We start from the raw sequence: 18195 nt of genomic DNA, 5'->3' as shown, positions 1-18195 counted from the left end.
CACCCCCGCGCTGCACTCGCCATGTTCCGAGCTAACTGTGCTAGTCACCACCCTGCCCACTTGTTCTGTCTGGGAAGGGGGCTGCTATCTAAGTCTCATGGACAAAGTGAGAAAAACTAGTGAATTAGTACATTTCTGACTATTCCAAAGGTTGCTGGAGTAGCCAACAGTCAGAAAATGGTGACTGACATGCAAGGAGGGCCTCAGAAGGATCCTACAGATGGCCGAGGTGCGGAGCGGGCTGGCCAAGCTCACGGCCTCCATTCCGATACTGGGTGGAGTCCCCTACTTGGGGGACATGTTCTCTACCCTAATTCGACATCAGCTTGTTGGGGGGGATGTCGGACGTCTCGGGCTGTAGTCGGAGAATGACCAGTAGGCCAAGGAGACTGAACCAGGCTGGGGGGACCGTACCCCACACCTAGAGGTCATAATTCCTGGGTGTGACTCTTCCTTCAGGTCACAGTCGGTGTTGAAACTGAAAGGGATATATATTATCAGCCCAGCGTGGTGAAAACACTGAAGGCGAAACAGTAACTAGCCCAGTGAGCATGGCTTTTATTGTTAAGCGACTTCCCGTGCTGAGATCTAGCCCCCTGCCCCCAGCATCGTCACCACCTCAGACATGCTCACCAATCACACTGCGGACACAGTTCTCTTTCTTGGCGATGTTCTGAAGCTGGCCTGTCAAAGACGCTGTGCTGTCACTGCTCAGAGCAGCGAGGCCCATATTCTTGAGACTTTGATGGATTTCCTGAGAAACCTGTTCACTCACAGTCACCATAGCCTCCTCGGGCCTAGACCGCAAGAGAGCAAGCTGGCACCCACTGGGTGGCCACCGCATGGGCCACTGTCCAGGAGGCTCCACACAAGGAGCCAGGCCCATGTGAGGGAAATCCCGGTCACCCTCCCCCACCCCGCTTCCGGCAGACAGCAGGGCCCAGTGGTAGGTACAGTGTGGTCACTGTCACCCTCAAGATACGGACTATTCTCGCTGTATCTGTGACGGTCTGCTTCTTAGGGAAGAAGCTACACTGTGAAACCAACTCTGGAGAAGCGTTTAGCTCTGTCCTCGGAGCCACCGTGCCTTGGCGGCCCCATGGACTTTATTTGTGCATACACGAGACTTTCTTGGACATTTTCCACGGTCATTTAGCCTACTCACCAATCAGGATGACAAGCTACCCGGTTCCTTCCTCCGTGGGTGTGTGGCCCTCCCCAGGGTGGACGTCCGATGGGTATGGCTGACTGAGCGCCCAGCTGCACTAAAACTATCAGCCCACGTCATCGCCACGTGCAGCAAACTGCCCTCCACACAACCCTTGTTATTTTCGGAGGCTTTTTTGCCATAGGGTACATGCACTCAGCAGAGAGAAACAGAGACGGTGAGAGAAGTGAGAAATCACTCCCTGCAGGGATGGCCACACTGCAATTCCTTCTCCTGCTCCTCCTGGGATCTCAGGCATGCATGCACAGGTGCCTTTTCAAGCCACCGAGTCCAGGACTCGATCTGTGATTGGCCATGTGGGAGTCACTGATGCAACCACTACGCCATCTGCTGGCCCCTAGAAGGAAGTTTTGTTTTTCTTTGTCTTAAGCCTCAAGAGCATTTACAGAAAGAAACCAGCGATCTTTGGACTCGGCTCCCAAACGCCTGAGGTTAGTGCTGGAGAATAAGCCTTCTCTCCCTACCCGCCTGAGTCTTAAATACCACGCCATCTTCCACTCCAACAGAGATCTATGCCGCTCACCTGGAGTCAAAGTCCTCCATCTGGGATTTGGCAATGCGTTTCAGTTTATCCACAAACTGGGGGGAGCCGAACAAAACACTGCCGGAGAAACTACTGGCCACTAGCAAGACCGAGGCCAGGACGGTTAACTGGCGCAGCTGCGTCTCCAGCTCCTGCAGCCGGGCTCTGTCCGTCAGCAGTGTCTGGGAACGGGAAGGCAGGCTGTCAGGACAGGGGGTCCTGATGGAAGCTCTGCATACAAGACCAGGCAACACCCCTCCACATTCCTACCTCCGGGAACTCCTCGTTTTCAGGGTCCCAGAGGAGGAGATTCAGGAAGCCCTGGATCAGCACCATGGTGGGGCTGAGGGGCTCTGGGACGTTGGCTGCCTCACTGGGTGAGGGACCGGGCACACCCGAGGAGTCAGGAGTGTCAGGGCAAGTCGAGGGTGGTGTGGTGAGGTCTGCCACTGCTTGGGTCAGCCATTTGGTGGTGTAGTCCAGGAGGCCTGCATGGGGAAGGGAGTACATGAGCATCTTCAGCGTCTTTACCCCTGACTTTGACACAATGGTTCTTCGTAAGGTATTCTCCAGTCAATAAACAAACGCCAAACGCCAGGAGGGTCTTTCTGTCCTAGATAAACATTCCTTCTCCCTCTCCTTTCCTGGGAAAGAAACTTCCTGTTCTTTTTAAAAAGAGGCAGATACTGGAACACCAGCACCCCAGCCACGCCCTCCCCGGGTGCCCCACGTCCGTACCGGGCTGCTTGCTGAGGAGCTCCTGGAACTGCGCCCGCTCGTGCTGGATGGAGTGCTCCTGCAGGTGGGGCTGAAGGCTCTGGATCGTGTAGTTCACCATGTCCATCTTCATGAGGCCCAGCACCTGGAGGATGCCTCTGACACGGGGAAGTAAGAACATGCACCGCGGAAAGAAATCTACTGAGCAGGAGACCTACGCAGTCAGCAGTCACGTATTCAAGAGCGGGGCGGGGCTTAAATGCGCCTCGTCCTGCCTCTTAGGTTTACAAAGGGTGGCATGTGGCTCAGGACCCAAGGCCCTGAGTGGCTCAGTGACAGGTGTAGGAACAGACAAGTGCCCGGATGTGGAAGTGTCTAGGCCTTCCTCACTGCGGTCCTTCTGTTGTCTCTTAAGGAGGAGGCACATGAGCATGTCAGTCATTCTCTCGGGGGACTGGGGTTACAGGGGCTGCTTTCCTAACTCATTCAGCTAAATGCCCTTTTCTTTTTTTTTAACTTTTAGGTCTCAGTTCCCATACCTGCGAAATAAAGGTAACCTCCTATCCCTGCCCCCTCAGAGCATATGAACTTAGAGAAAAGAAAATCCAGAATGGGCCCTGTCTGGCCATCTTTGGAAAAGAAAAGTCTAGAGGCCCAAGACGAGAAGAGGGGTCTTAGTTCTTTGGCAGGAAGAGCCAGTTAAGGCAGAGGGTATAACTCAGCGTCTGACCCAGCTTTTCTGGCTCAGGGGTGAGGCAGGTTTCAGGGGCAGTGGCAAAATTCCCACCTCAGTAACGGAACAGGGTCTGTAATGTCCTCTAGCTTCTGCACTGCTTCATCTCGAACTGGTGCACACAGCAGCGTCATCATGCTGAGGATGTACTTAGAGAGGTGAGGGACATCCAGGGCCCCGTGCTCTGCCTCCTGGCTGAGGAAGTTCATGTCGAGGGCTTCTTCGATCTCATTTCTTAGGCGGTTCTGGCGTGGCAATAGCAGCGATAGCAAGATCTGACCAGGAAAGAGTCAGACACCTAGTCTACATCGTTTTTTTTTTGGAGAGGTTTTTGCTATAGGGCACATGTGCTCTCCAGAGAGATAGAGAGACAGAAAGCAGGAAATCACCCCCCAGGGGGTTGGTCACGCTGCAATCCCTTCTCCTCTCGGGATCTTGGGCACGCACGCACACACACCTGGCATGAATTTTAAGTCACCGGGTCCGGGACTCAAACCGCAGTCGACCACATGGGAGTCCAGCGACATAGCCATTACACTAACTGCTGGTCCCCCCTTTTATTCTTTTTTTAAAAGAATTATGTATTTAATTCCATTTATTATTGTTATTTTTCAATTTGACCAGAGAGGGACAGAGAGAGCGAGCAAGAGAAAGGGAGAAAGCAAGCCACCAGGTCCGGGACTCAAACCGCAGTCAGCCATGTGGGAGTCCAGTGCCCTTAGCCACCATACCATCTGCTGGCCCCTCTAGCCTACATCTTAAAAGGATCAATAAGTTGGGTGCCTAAATTTCCTATAAAATACTTTCTTTTGTTTAGGGACCAAAAATAATTCAAGGCTTAAGAGGTCAATTACAGCAACAGTATGTCATTTTCAAGGTAGAATGAGAAAAAGAGATGAATAAAATCAAGAAGGTATGGCAAAAAGAAGGGCGGAGCACAGCACGTAGAAGATGCAACCATCGCGTGTGATGAGGCACTCTTCACTTGAAAAGAGAGTTTTGAGATTATTTTTACTTTAAGGAGCAAGGATAAAATAGGCAAAGGAGCTATTAAAATAGTTATTTGATTAAAAAATTAGTTATTTGAGGGGCCAGCAGGTAGCACAGTGGTTAAGGCTTTGGATTCCCACACAGCTAACTGCAGTTCGAGTCCCAGCCCTGGTAGCTTAAAAATCGTGCCGTAAGCATGCACATTCGAAATCCCGAGACGAGAATGGAGAAGAAGAGACTGCAGAGTGGCCATCCCCCCGGGGTTGGGGGTGATTTCTCACTTTCCCTCTCTCTTTCTCTAGGGAATGCATGAGCCCTATGGCAAAACTTTAAAAGAAATAAATAAATAAAGACTCTCTTATTCATCTCCTTGCCTCTGTAACACAGAATATGGTGGGGCGGGAGATGACAGCTCAGTAGCTATTTAATTGAGTGAAATTTGTTTAATCTGCTTGCATGTTGTCATAGCAAGATAACTGTTAGCGTTCCATAAAACGAAAGTTGCTTCATACTATTTTAAGTTGCTATTTATCTTTTAAGAAACAGCTTCTGGCTTACTAAGGGGCCCTGGTAGAAAATAAACACATCCCCACAGGATACCGGGTGACCGTGTGGCCTGAGCTTCCCAGAAGGAACTAGGTGATGTCTAGGGATGGCCACACTGCAATTCCTTCTCCTGCTCCTCCTGGGATCTCAGGCATGCATGCACAGGTGCCTTTTCAAGCCACCGAGTCCAGGACTCGATCTGTGATTGGCCATGTGGGAGTCACTGATGCAACCACTACGCCATCTGCTGGCCCCTAGAAGGAAGTTTTGTTTTTCTTTGTCTTAAGCCTCAAGAGCATTTACAGAAAGAAACCAGCGATCTTTGGACTCGGCTCCCAAACGCCTGAGGTTAGTGCTGGAGAATAAGCCTTCTCTCCCTACCCGCCTGAGTCTTAAATACCACGCCATCTTCCACTCCAACAGAGATCTATGCCGCTCACCTGGAGTCAAAGTCCTCCATCTGGGATTTGGCAATGCGTTTCAGTTTATCCACAAACTGGGGGGAGCCGAACAAAACACTGCCGGAGAAACTACTGGCCACTAGCAAGACCGAGGCCAGGACGGTTAACTGGCGCAGCTGCGTCTCCAGCTCCTGCAGCCGGGCTCTGTCCGTCAGCAGTGTCTGGGAACGGGAAGGCAGGCTGTCAGGACAGGGGGTCCTGATGGAAGCTCTGCATACAAGACCAGGCAACACCCCTCCACATTCCTACCTCCGGGAACTCCTCGTTTTCAGGGTCCCAGAGGAGGAGATTCAGGAAGCCCTGGATCAGCACCATGGTGGGGCTGAGGGGCTCTGGGACGTTGGCTGCCTCACTGGGTGAGGGACCGGGCACACCCGAGGAGTCAGGAGTGTCAGGGCAAGTCGAGGGTGGTGTGGTGAGGTCTGCCACTGCTTGGGTCAGCCATTTGGTGGTGTAGTCCAGGAGGCCTGCATGGGGAAGGGAGTACATGAGCATCTTCAGCGTCTTTACCCCTGACTTTGACACAATGGTTCTTCGTAAGGTATTCTCCAGTCAATAAACAAACGCCAAACGCCAGGAGGGTCTTTCTGTCCTAGATAAACATTCCTTCTCCCTCTCCTTTCCTGGGAAAGAAACTTCCTGTTCTTTTTAAAAAGAGGCAGATACTGGAACACCAGCACCCCAGCCACGCCCTCCCCGGGTGCCCCACGTCCGTACCGGGCTGCTTGCTGAGGAGCTCCTGGAACTGCGCCCGCTCGTGCTGGATGGAGTGCTCCTGCAGGTGGGGCTGAAGGCTCTGGATCGTGTAGTTCACCATGTCCATCTTCATGAGGCCCAGCACCTGGAGGATGCCTCTGACACGGGGAAGTAAGAACATGCACCGCGGAAAGAAATCTACTGAGCAGGAGACCTACGCAGTCAGCAGTCACGTATTCAAGAGCGGGGCGGGGCTTAAATGCGCCTCGTCCTGCCTCTTAGGTTTACAAAGGGTGGCATGTGGCTCAGGACCCAAGGCCCTGAGTGGCTCAGTGACAGGTGTAGGAACAGACAAGTGCCCGGATGTGGAAGTGTCTAGGCCTTCCTCACTGCGGTCCTTCTGTTGTCTCTTAAGGAGGAGGCACATGAGCATGTCAGTCATTCTCTCGGGGGACTGGGGTTACAGGGGCTGCTTTCCTAACTCATTCAGCTAAATGCCCTTTTCTTTTTTTTTAACTTTTAGGTCTCAGTTCCCATACCTGCGAAATAAAGGTAACCTCCTATCCCTGCCCCCTCAGAGCATATGAACTTAGAGAAAAGAAAATCCAGAATGGGCCCTGTCTGGCCATCTTTGGAAAAGAAAAGTCTAGAGGCCCAAGACGAGAAGAGGGGTCTTAGTTCTTTGGCAGGAAGAGCCAGTTAAGGCAGAGGGTATAACTCAGCGTCTGACCCAGCTTTTCTGGCTCAGGGGTGAGGCAGGTTTCAGGGGCAGTGGCAAAATTCCCACCTCAGTAACGGAACAGGGTCTGTAATGTCCTCTAGCTTCTGCACTGCTTCATCTCGAACTGGTGCACACAGCAGCGTCATCATGCTGAGGATGTACTTAGAGAGGTGAGGGACATCCAGGGCCCCGTGCTCTGCCTCCTGGCTGAGGAAGTTCATGTCGAGGGCTTCTTCGATCTCATTTCTTAGGCGGTTCTGGCGTGGCAATAGCAGCGATAGCAAGATCTGACCAGGAAAGAGTCAGACACCTAGTCTACATCGTTTTTTTTTTGGAGAGGTTTTTGCTATAGGGCACATGTGCTCTCCAGAGAGATAGAGAGACAGAAAGCAGGAAATCACCCCCCAGGGGGTTGGTCACGCTGCAATCCCTTCTCCTCTCGGGATCTTGGGCACGCACGCACACACACCTGGCATGAATTTTAAGTCACCGGGTCCGGGACTCAAACCGCAGTCGACCACATGGGAGTCCAGCGACATAGCCATTACACTAACTGCTGGTCCCCCCTTTTATTCTTTTTTTAAAAGAATTATGTATTTAATTCCATTTATTATTGTTATTTTTCAATTTGACCAGAGAGGGACAGAGAGAGCGAGCAAGAGAAAGGGAGAAAGCAAGCCACCAGGTCCGGGACTCAAACCGCAGTCAGCCATGTGGGAGTCCAGTGCCCTTAGCCACCATACCATCTGCTGGCCCCTCTAGCCTACATCTTAAAAGGATCAATAAGTTGGGTGCCTAAATTTCCTATAAAATACTTTCTTTTGTTTAGGGACCAAAAATAATTCAAGGCTTAAGAGGTCAATTACAGCAACAGTATGTCATTTTCAAGGTAGAATGAGAAAAAGAGATGAATAAAATCAAGAAGGTATGGCAAAAAGAAGGGCGGAGCACAGCACGTAGAAGATGCAACCATCGCGTGTGATGAGGCACTCTTCACTTGAAAAGAGAGTTTTGAGATTATTTTTACTTTAAGGAGCAAGGATAAAATAGGCAAAGGAGCTATTAAAATAGTTATTTGATTAAAAAATTAGTTATTTGAGGGGCCAGCAGGTAGCACAGTGGTTAAGGCTTTGGATTCCCACACAGCTAACTGCAGTTCGAGTCCCAGCCCTGGTAGCTTAAAAATCGTGCCGTAAGCATGCACATTCGAAATCCCGAGACGAGAATGGAGAAGAAGAGACTGCAGAGTGGCCATCCCCCCGGGGTTGGGGGTGATTTCTCACTTTCCCTCTCTCTTTCTCTAGGGAATGCATGAGCCCTATGGCAAAACTTTAAAAGAAATAAATAAATAAAGACTCTCTTATTCATCTCCTTGCCTCTGTAACACAGAATATGGTGGGGCGGGAGATGACAGCTCAGTAGCTATTTAATTGAGTGAAATTTGTTTAATCTGCTTGCATGTTGTCATAGCAAGATAACTGTTAGCGTTCCATAAAACGAAAGTTGCTTCATACTATTTTAAGTTGCTATTTATCTTTTGAGAAACAGCTTCTGGCTTACTAAGGGGCCCTGGTAGAAAATAAACACATCCCCACAGGATACCGGGTGACCGTGTGGCCTGAGCTTCCCAGAAGGAACTAGGTGATGTCTAAGTCAGTCACAAGATTAGACACGCCCAGCAGTAACCAGTCATGAAAGGAGATGGCCGCTAAGAGACCATACAGTGGTGTAAGGACAGACAAAGACCAACGGGATAGAGAGCCTAGTGGGGGCGGGGGAGAGCCTGGGTTTATGGTCACATGGTTCCTAACAACGATGCCGACATCATTCACTAGAGAAAGGGCAGGCTTTCAACAAAGGGTGCTGGGAAAACTAGAGTTCTATATATGAGAGACCAAAGAAGATTTTTACCTGAATCCGTATTAGAAAAAATACATTCAAAATGGACCAAAACATAAGCATTAAAACTAGAAAACTCTTGGAAGAATACATAGGGATAAATATTCATAATCTTGAATTTCGCAAGATATAACACAAAAAGCCCAAGAACCAAAGGAAAACTACATAAATCAAACTTCATCAAGATTAAAACCTTAGGTTAGTAGTTGAAGGAGCCGGAGTCTACATGGCTGATCATGGTTCAAGTCCCAGTCTCGGTGGCTTGAAAAACACACCAGGCATGTGTGTACATATGCCAAAAATACCAACAGGATGCAGAAATGGAGAGGGGACTGCCGTATCACCACGCCCCACTGGGAGGTGCTTTCTCTCTCTTCTGGATGTGGATTTGTCTTCCCTCTCTGCAATGCTTGTCAGCACGGACATCCATCTACCTCACAGACTACTTCAGCCACTGTCCTGGGTCCTGGCGTGCCCATGGGTGTCTGATGAAGGGACTTCACCACCGCTAAGGAAGTGCAGCAATAGCTTCATACCCACAGAATCAGCTGGTCTGGCCCCGCCACTGTGGCACAGTAGTAATGCCAAGTGCCCAGCAAGGCTGGAAGCCATATGGATGACTGTGGGTTTGGATCCCTGGGTGGGCTTGAAAACACACTATGCACTCACATGGGCACCCAAGATCCTGAGGAGCTGGACGCCTGGGAAAAGGACATAACGGCCTGATGAACCCTGTCAAGGGTGCTGCTTCCTCTCTCAGACATATACATACATACATAAAAACTAACTGATCTGACCAAATACCCCTTATTGAGAATCAACTGGTCTAAGCGAAAAGTGGCTTACTGAAGACTCAGGTACAGCATTGTTGAGAAACAATACCTGAAAGGAAGGGGTTCTGTCTTACAAAATGCAATATATGCTTGAATCAAAGACCATTCTGTGGTGCTGTCTCCCAAAGCCAGATTACACGAGCCGATAAGCCAAGGGGTGGAGCAGGACGAGTTCTCACTGGTACACCTAATAACTCACTTGCAGAAATTTTGTTTCCCGTCCTGCCAACTTTGAGCTCTCCTGATTTGGGGGTAGTCCTTGCATTGGTTCCAGTGAATTAGAAGATGAAACCGCCACCTGGCCCATCTGGACTCCTTACACTACTGAACCAACCAGCTGGATCAGCTGATATGAATCCCAGGAAGAAACCCAATTGCTGCTACACAGTGCAAGGACGAGGCCTGGAAACCAGGAGGTCCTCTAAAGTGTCTCTTAGTGCTTCCAAGTCCAACAGCAACTAACGAAGCCATCACAAACAAACAAGGCAAAACGTTTGAAGATGCAAATTCTCTGGGCATGAACGTCTGGGTCATTCCAACTCCAGCCAGGGGAGGCTCCAGCTAAGGATAAGGGAACAGGATGAGCAGTGGAGGGAGGAAGCCACAGTCCGCTCTAGCCTTGTGTCCGGTCACAGAGACAAGGGCTGTACATGTTCCCTTTGCTCGTTATAGGCATGTTAATTTGCCCAAGCTAACCTCTGTCCTTCTTCCTTGCCCTTAGTACTTTATATACAGGTTGTTGGACGTTAACTTTACAATTTAGCTTTCAGGTAACAGAATATTCAGTGGGACTGTGACCGCATTTGAGCAGCTGCCTGTGATGGGTAAGGAAACTCTCTGGACCACGTGTCCCTCATTTTGGGCAAGGATGAGAACTTGTGAGACGGATGGCTGCGTATTATTGGGTAGAAATAGGGTTCTTTTCAGGAATTGAATGTGTGTAGAGGGTGCGTATGGAAGCTGAATAGCCAGAGGGGACCGTGGGCGTCTTCCAGTATTGCCTCCAAGTTCCAGTCATTCTTTTCTCTTCCCTGGGAAGATGGAGCCAAGTGCTTTCAGTACCTGTCCTTTACCAGATGGCTCGATTTCAAGCTTCATCAGTAGAGGGTGTTAGTACTTCGTTTTCTATGCTGTATAGTAAACCGGCATAAATGTAGTGGCTCGAAACAACACACTTAGTATCCCACTGTTCTGTGGGTTAAGAGTCTACACGCAGCTCAGCCAGGTCCTCTGCTCAAGGTCTCACAAGGCTACAGTCAGTGGCTGGGCTGCATTCTCATTCGGAAGTTTGACTGGGGAAGGCTGTTTCCAAGCTCATTCAGACTGCTTGCAGAATCCATTTCCTTACCGCTGTGTGCTTTCAGGCCCCAACTTCCTACAAACTGTGGGATGCTCCCAGGTCCTAGGCCACCTACGGTGCCCTGCCTTGTGGCCTCTTCACAGGCAGGTCACGGGGACTCTCTCCCTCCAGTCTGCTGAGATGGAGCCTCACATAGTGAAAGGCAACCACGAGAGGCATAGCCCGTCACCTTCGCCGTTCTGCAGGTTAGAAGTCAGCTGCAGACCTCGTCCACACTCAAAGGGACAAGGTTACAAAGGGTGCAGATAATTAAGGGTCACCTTAAGGTGTATCTCCCACAAATTAAAGGCACCACAAAAGGCAAGAGCATTTCTTCCAGTTCTGCTATGTGAGCTTGGTGGGCCTGAGGTGCATGGCAACACCAGCCCTGCAGCACGATGGCTTCTTCAGTGCATGGCTCCTGCCAGGCAGTGGTCAGCGGCACACATAGGCCAGCGGCTCTCCTGGCACAGCAGTGGCCTCCCCAGCAAAGTCCCTGATGTCACACATCAGCCACAGGGGTATGCAGACCCTGCCACCCCATCTGGGATTCTTCTGGGTTCTCTTTACTTCTTACTAGCCAAGCCTTTATTTCTTCAGTTCCTTGTTATAACATTTTTATATTAAATCTTCCTCGTTCAAATTACTGTGCACTTCTCATCTGCTGACTAGACTCTGACTGATTCGTGGCCATGTTCAGTTAGGATCTGCTGGCCACCGACACTCCAGGGAGCTAGGAATGTCTAAGAACTTCACATTTACAAATGGAAGGTCACTCACTCACCTCTTTAATTTCCTTGAGAAGTTCGAGAGCACAGCTGAAGTCAGGGGGCGTGGCCGCTAGCTGCTCTTTAAGATGGTCCCAGAAAGCATTGTGCATCGTCTCCTTGCCCTTGCTCTCCAGGCTGGAAGAGAGGTACAGGATCACGAGCCCGAGCCCCACACAGCGTTTAGAACGGTGCGCCACCACTGTTCTGACGGGCACGGACAGGAGCTGCGTGCACTGCAGAAAGGAACAGGCTAGGGTGAGACCTGGGTTTCAAGGGCATCGGCCAAACCTCTCAGAAGGCCTCTTGTGGTTTCAGAATAGTCTTCCTTCTGTAGTAGGAAGAACCCTGAGTCAAGGGAGTTGAGCAAAACTGTGCATCTGTTGGCTTGTTGGAACAGTCATGACACATTTTTGCATATTTACTGTCAGAAAATTCATGGCATATTTTTTGTTTTTCTATGCCAAAATGTGTGGGACCAGTAGTTAGCGTAATGGCTATGTAGCTGGACTCCCATGTAGTCAACCACGGTTCAAGTCCCAGACCCGGTCGGTAGCTTAAACTCACGCTGGATGTGTGTACGTGCGTGCCCAAGATCCCGAGAGGAGAATGGAGGAGAAGGGACTGTGGCAAGGCCATTCCCCCGGGGGGTGTGATTTCTCATTCTGTCTTTCTGGCGAGCACATGAGCCCTATAGCAAAAAAAAAAACCCCTCCAACAACAAAAAAAAATGTGTCGTGACTTTTTTTTTTTTTAAGAATTATTTCATTTAACTTTATTTATTTTAATTTGACCAGGGAGAGACAGAGTTAGCGAGAGAGAGAATGAGAAAGCCAGCCCCCAGGTCCGGGACTCGGACTGCAGTCAGCCATGTGGGGGTCCAGCGTCCTTAACCACCATGCCACCTGCCGGCCACGACTGTCATGACTTTTCTGACAACCCAATTGCTGAGATGTATGACTTAAGTTTCACATATATGTCTGTATGTATGATGTGTGTGTGTAAGCGCACATATGTATATGTATATATATGATGTTTAAATGATTTTTCAATTTATTTTATTTTTGTAAGTGAACTTTTATTGGAAAATTGTCAACTTCAACAGCAGCAAGCAAGAGCAGGTAAGGAAACTCGCTGTTGTCACAGACACATGACCTCCATAATATAAGATATAAAACGTATTTCGGTGTGTGACCTCCAGCCCAGAAATGTCAAGTGCTTTTCCATTCACTCTAACACTTCTGGGTTCCAACTGAAAACGTTAAGAACATGAAAAAGATGCTTACTGAAAGGAACCCCTCAAAGCAGAGTAAGGGAGAGCATGTGGAAATTAAGATGTTATGGGGGAGCTGCAGGTGGCACGGTGCTGGACTTCTATGTTCCTATGTGGCTGACCATATCTGAGATTGTGCATCGTCTCCTTGCCCTTGCTCTCCAGGCTGGAAGAGAGGTACAGGATCACGAGCCCGAGCCCCACACAGCGTTTAGAACGGTGCGCCACCACTGTTCTGACGGGCACGGACAGGAGCTGCGTGCACTGCAGAAAGGAACAGGCTAGGGTGAGACCTGGGTTTCAAGGGCATCGGCCAAACCTCTCAGAAGGCCTCTTGTGGTTTCAGAATAGTCTTCCTTCTGTAGTAGGAAGAACCCTGAGTCAAGGGAGTTGAGCAAAACTGTGCATCTGTTGGCTTGTTGGAACAGTCATGACACATTTTTGCATATTTACTGTCAGAAAATTCATGGCATATTTTTTGTTTTTCTATGCCAAAATGTGTGGGACCAGTAGTTAGCGTAATGGCTATGTAGCTGGACTCCCATGTAGTCAACCACGGTTCAAGTCCCAGACCCGGTCGGTAGCTTAAACTCACGCTGGATGTGTGTACGTGCGTGCCCAAGATCCCGAGAGGAGAATGGAGGAGAAGGGACTGTGGCAAGGCCATTCCCCCGGGGGGTGTGATTTCTCATTCTGTCTTTCTGGCGAGCACATGAGCCCTATAGCAAAAAAAAAAACCTCTCCAACAACAACAAAAACTGTGTCATGACTTTTTTTTTTTTTAAGAATTATTTCATTTAACTTTATTTATTTTAATTTGACCAGGGAGAGACAGAGTTAGCGAGAGAGAGAATGAGAAAGCCAGCCCCCAGGTCCGGGACTCGGACTGCAGTCAGCCATGTGGGGGTCCAGCGTCCTTAACCACCATGCCACCTGCCGGCCACGACTGTCATGACTTTTCTGACAACCCAATTGCTGAGATGTATGACTTAAGTTTCACATATATGTCTGTATGTATGATGTGTGTGTGTAAGCGCACATATGTATATGTATATATATGATGTTTAAATGATTTTTCAATTTATTTTATTTTTGTAAGTGAACTTTTATTGGAAAATTGTCAACTTCAACAGCAGCAAGCAAGAGCAGGTAAGGAAACTCGCTGTTGTCACAGACACATGACCTCCATAATATAAGATATAAAACGTATTTCGGTGTGTGACCTCCAGCCCAGAAATGTCAAGTGCTTTTCCATTCACTCTAACACTTCTGGGTTCCAACTGAAAACGTTAAGAACATGAAAAAGATGCTTACTGAAAGGAACCCCTCAAAGCAGAGTAAGGGAGAGCATGTGGAAATTAAGATGTTATGGGGGAGCTGCAGGTGGCACGGTGCTGGACTTCTATGTTCCTATGTGGCTGACCATATCTGAGTCCCAGACCTAGCAGCTTAAAAACCACACCAGACATGTGTGTGTACTGCCCAAAATCCCAAGGGGACAATGGAGAAGAAAGGACTGTCCTGTGGCCATCCCCCCCCCCCCAAGGGAGGTTGCTCACTTTCCCTCTCTCTGTCTCATGAAGGACTCTGAACCAGAAGGAAGTCTTTGAGACAAGATCTGAAAAACACCCTATTTGTTTCACCACTTCCGCTTTGGTTTAGACAGTGGTGAGATACCGTTCGCTTGACCTTCTGATACCAATAGCTACAACTTCCTACTCTACTCGAGTGGTTGAGACCTCGCACGTTCAAATACTGATGTGTATGACTAACTAGAAACGCTCAGTCTGCTCAGAAGTCCTCAGCTCTAAGTACCTATCCTAGGGTGAGTACAATGAAGTGGAAGCGCCCATACCTGCTTGGAGGGAAAATCTTCTCTTTCCTGCGTAAATCATGATTCATCCCAGTCTCGGTGCTCAGCTTGGAAACCTCATTCATCGTCTCTGTCAGACCTGGGACACAGAGGACTTATGGTGGACAACAACGAAACTAGACAAGTCTGCACTTGTGTTTCAGTCAAGGGTCCACCCAACCCAGCCAGCCTGGAATTGACATTCTCCGCACTGATCTTCCAAGGACTCACCGAGGCCTCCTATTTTCTGAGCTCTACGCCCCAACAGAGCTGGAAACGGAGTAGTCCAGCATGGGAACAGGGAGAACAAAGAAGCAAATTTATAAAAAAGAGAAAACAGAAACATTGAAAAAACTTTTCTCTTAGGGCCAGTAGGTGATGTGGTGGTTAAGGTACTGGACTCCCACATGGCGGACCATGGTTCGAGGCCTAGACCTGGCAGCTTGCTTTCTCACTTTTTCTCTCTCTCTGGTCAAATTAAAAAATAATAATAATACTAAATAAAATTAATTAATTCCTTAAAAAATAACTGAAAACAGAGCCAGCAGGTGGCATGCCCAAAATCCCAAGAGAAAAATAGAGAAGGGAGGGTGGAGTGGTCACCCTCTCTGGGGTTTATTTCTCATTTTCCCTCTCTGTCTCTCTCCAGAAAGTGCACTCACCCTGTAGTGAAGGGAAAAAAAAAAAAAGGAAAATCAAGGGCCAGCAGGGTATGGAGGTCAAGGTGTCTAGCTCCCACGTGGCTGACTACACAATTTGAACCCCAGACCCATGGGCTTGAAAACATGCCAGGCACCTATTTGTGTCCAAAATCCCAAGAAGAGAAAATAAAATCAAAATTAAAGCAGGACCAGCAGTTGGCGTAATGGCTATGTCACTGGACTCCCATGTAGTCGACCGCGGTTTGAGTCCCGGACTCGGTGACTTAAACTAATGCTGGGCACGTGTGCGTGCGTGCCCAAGATCCCTAGAGGAGAATGGAGGAGAAGGGATTGCAGCGTGGCCATCCCCCCTGGGGGTGATTTGTCGCTTTCTGTCTCTACAGCAAGCACATGCACCCTATAGCAAAAATCCCTCTTTAAATAAATAAATAAATATTGCACCAGGCACATGTGCAATCAGGATCCTAACAGGGTGCAGAACTGGAAAAAGGACTGTGGCATCGCCAGCCTGTGTGGGGTGTTCTCTCTGTCTCTCACGTGTGCACACCGTCTAGAAATAAGTAAGTGAATGTTTACCTAAGAGTACTAAGAATTCACTTTCTTCTTCCTGCCTCTGATGCTCTACCTAAGCTAAATTCTCCCTACAGATGATATTCTGAGTATTATTCCTGAGAGGCCTATTAAGTCCCTAACATAAAGAAGAAGTGGACCTTAAAGGAATGGTTGGCATTCCCGTTATTTCTGCAACCTCTTCGAAGTCTACTTCCAGCCCAAATGGCAAAACACAGTCGAATATGTAAACAGACTTATTGCTAATTCACTAATGCTAAATAAGAACTAAGAGAAAATCTTCAAAGGGAGGTTGAGGCAACTCTTGTACACAGGCACACTTTCCAAATCCAACAAATCAAGAGTTCATAGCCTGCCTTGTCAAGACTGTCCTGTTGCTCAAAAGTAATACAGCACTAAGCAACTCTAGAACATTCTGGAAAGAATCAAAGAGATAAAAAATTAAATTATATTTTAAAAATCCACATTGCAGGGCTAGCAGGTAGAGCGGTAGTTAAGGTGCTAGACTCCCACATGGCCAAGTTCAAGTCCCAGACCCAGGAGCTTGAAAATCACTCCGGGTGGGGCCGGCAGGTGGTGTAGTACTTATAGAGCTAAAATCCTGCATGGCTGACCCCAGTTCGAGTCCCAGACCTGGCGACTTGAAAATCGCTGGGTGCATGTATGTGTGCATGCCCAAAATCTCAGAATGGAGGAAAAGGGATTGCGGAGTGGCTATCCCCCCTGGAAGGTTGATTTCTCACTTTCTTTCTCACTGTCTGGCGAGTGCACATACCCCATGGCAAAAGCTTTAAAAAGCTGGCTTAGGTGGCAACCGGCATGGTGGCTAAGGTCTGGACTCCCACATGGCCAACTGTGGTTTCAATCCAGGCCCTGGCAGCTTGCTTGCTTTCTTTCCCTTTCTCTCTCTAGTCAAATTTTAAAATAGTAAAAAATAAATAAGTCTTTAAAAGAAATAAAGAAAATCACTCCAGGCACATGTGTATGCATGCCCAAAACCCCAAGAGAAGAATGCAGAAGGGACTGCCAGGTTGCGGTCCTCCCTGTGGGGTGGTTTCTCTCTCTCTCTCTGTCTCTCTCGCACGAGTGCACATGCCTTATGGCAAAAACCTTAAAAAAAAAAAAAAAAAAAACAGGGACCAGCAGTTGGCATAATGGCCATGTCGCTGGACTCCCAAGTAGTCGACCGCGGTTCGAGTCCCAGACCCGGTGGCTTAAATTCACGCCGGGCGCGTGTGCGTGCGTGCCCAAGATCCCGAGAGGAGAATGGAGGAGAAGGGATTACGGCGTGACCATCCCCCCTGGGGGGTGATTTCTCGCTTTCTGTCTCTCGGTCTCTGTCTGTCTGGCGAGTGCACGCACCCTGTAGCAAAAACCTCTCCAAAAAAAGAAAAAAATAATAACTAAAAAAAAAAAAAATCAAAGTTTCAAGGACAAAGATATTTTCAAAATAGCAATACTAACCAAGTCAAACTACATACAATCTTTTTTTTATTTTAAGAAACTTGCTTATTCATTTTATACAGTAATTTACCTGTGGGTTCCTTTAAACAGCCTCTTCTGCAGCTTAAACGGTGTTTACAAAAGAGAGGGCTTTGACCCGCCTTGGCTTCACACTTACCAAACCCTAGACGCCCCTTTGGTGCCTTCTGTAAACCAGCAGCGACTCCATGTGGCCATAGGGGACACCAATCTAGCAGGCCCTTGAATGAATTTTTCAACATTTCCATCCCGGAGAATTCTAGCTCAGGCTGTTGCATGGGGACAGCCCTTTAGACTGCTGGCCGGTTGGATTCTCTGCTGGTTATCATCAGAGAGAGGCAGCCTTACGCCGGGTTAAAAGCCGCAGGGAGTCGCGGGCCTGAGTCCGCAAAGCCCCGAGAACACACTGACCCGCGTCTGAGGTCACTGGCGTTCTCTAAATTCAACCCCAAAGAGCTGCCGTTTCCACTCATGCATTCAAATAAAGCCGAGCGATGGCTCGGAGCGGACTCGGCCTGAGATCTTAGCAGATGTAAGGCATCGCACCTGGGTCGCTTTTCTGTCCAGGACTAAGACCTCTCTGAAGACCTCTGGTCAGCAGCGGGCCTGCGAGTAAAGACGAGGATTTGAACGGGATACGTTAAGGAGCAGACAACGGCGGCAGGGAGCGAGGAGAGGGTTACCGGCGTGGAGCCCCGTCCTGGTGGCCCCGGACCTACGTGGAGAGGGGTCCTTGGGGGCGCCGTGGCGTTCCTGGGACGGTCCCGATGTCTCGGGCGGGCAGGTCCCGCTCTCTGCATCGCCAGGGTCCTTCGGGGGCGCGCTGTCCTGGACATCCGGCATGTTGCCGATGGTACCTGCGTTGGGGGAAACGGCGCCCTGCTGGCGACAAGGACAGACGCT

The 18195-nt window shown here is 49.1% G+C and overlaps 1 protein-coding gene across 3 annotated transcripts in view; it reads right to left on the bottom strand.

The window, feature by feature from the left end:
- Positions 1-18195, bottom strand: part of TCP11 (t-complex 11) — a 20842-nt gene that overhangs the window by 2214 nt on the left and 433 nt on the right. Inside the window, exons 2-10 of one of the 3 annotated variants that reach the window (XM_006144190.2) lie at positions 18012-18149; positions 17839-17898; positions 14582-14678; positions 11471-11591; positions 6682-6902; positions 5916-6052; positions 5448-5665; positions 5178-5359; positions 634-797 (exon numbers count right to left, since the gene is read on the bottom strand). In XM_006144190.2, coding sequence (XP_006144252.1) covers positions 634-797; positions 5178-5359; positions 5448-5665; positions 5916-6052; positions 6682-6902; positions 11471-11591; positions 14582-14678; positions 17839-17898; positions 18012-18135 — 1324 coding nt within the window. In that variant the 5' untranslated portion in view covers positions 18136-18149. Of the gene's footprint in view, positions 1-633; positions 798-1751; positions 1934-2021; positions 2240-2489; positions 2627-3255; positions 3474-5177; positions 5360-5447; positions 5666-5915; positions 6053-6681; positions 6903-11470; positions 11592-14581; positions 14679-17838; positions 17899-18011; positions 18150-18195 lie in introns of those variants that run through there. The other 2 variants (XM_027770204.1, XM_027770205.1) reach the window with 2 other exon arrangements.

The sequence above is a fragment of the Tupaia chinensis genome, unplaced genomic scaffold, assembly GCF_000334495.1.
Source record: "Tupaia chinensis unplaced genomic scaffold, TupChi_1.0 Scaffold000116_1, whole genome shotgun sequence".
Taxonomy (NCBI): domain Eukaryota; kingdom Metazoa; phylum Chordata; class Mammalia; order Scandentia; family Tupaiidae; genus Tupaia; species Tupaia belangeri.
The sequence above is the reverse complement of the archived record's forward strand: the minus strand, read 5'-3'. Positions and strand labels throughout refer to the sequence as shown.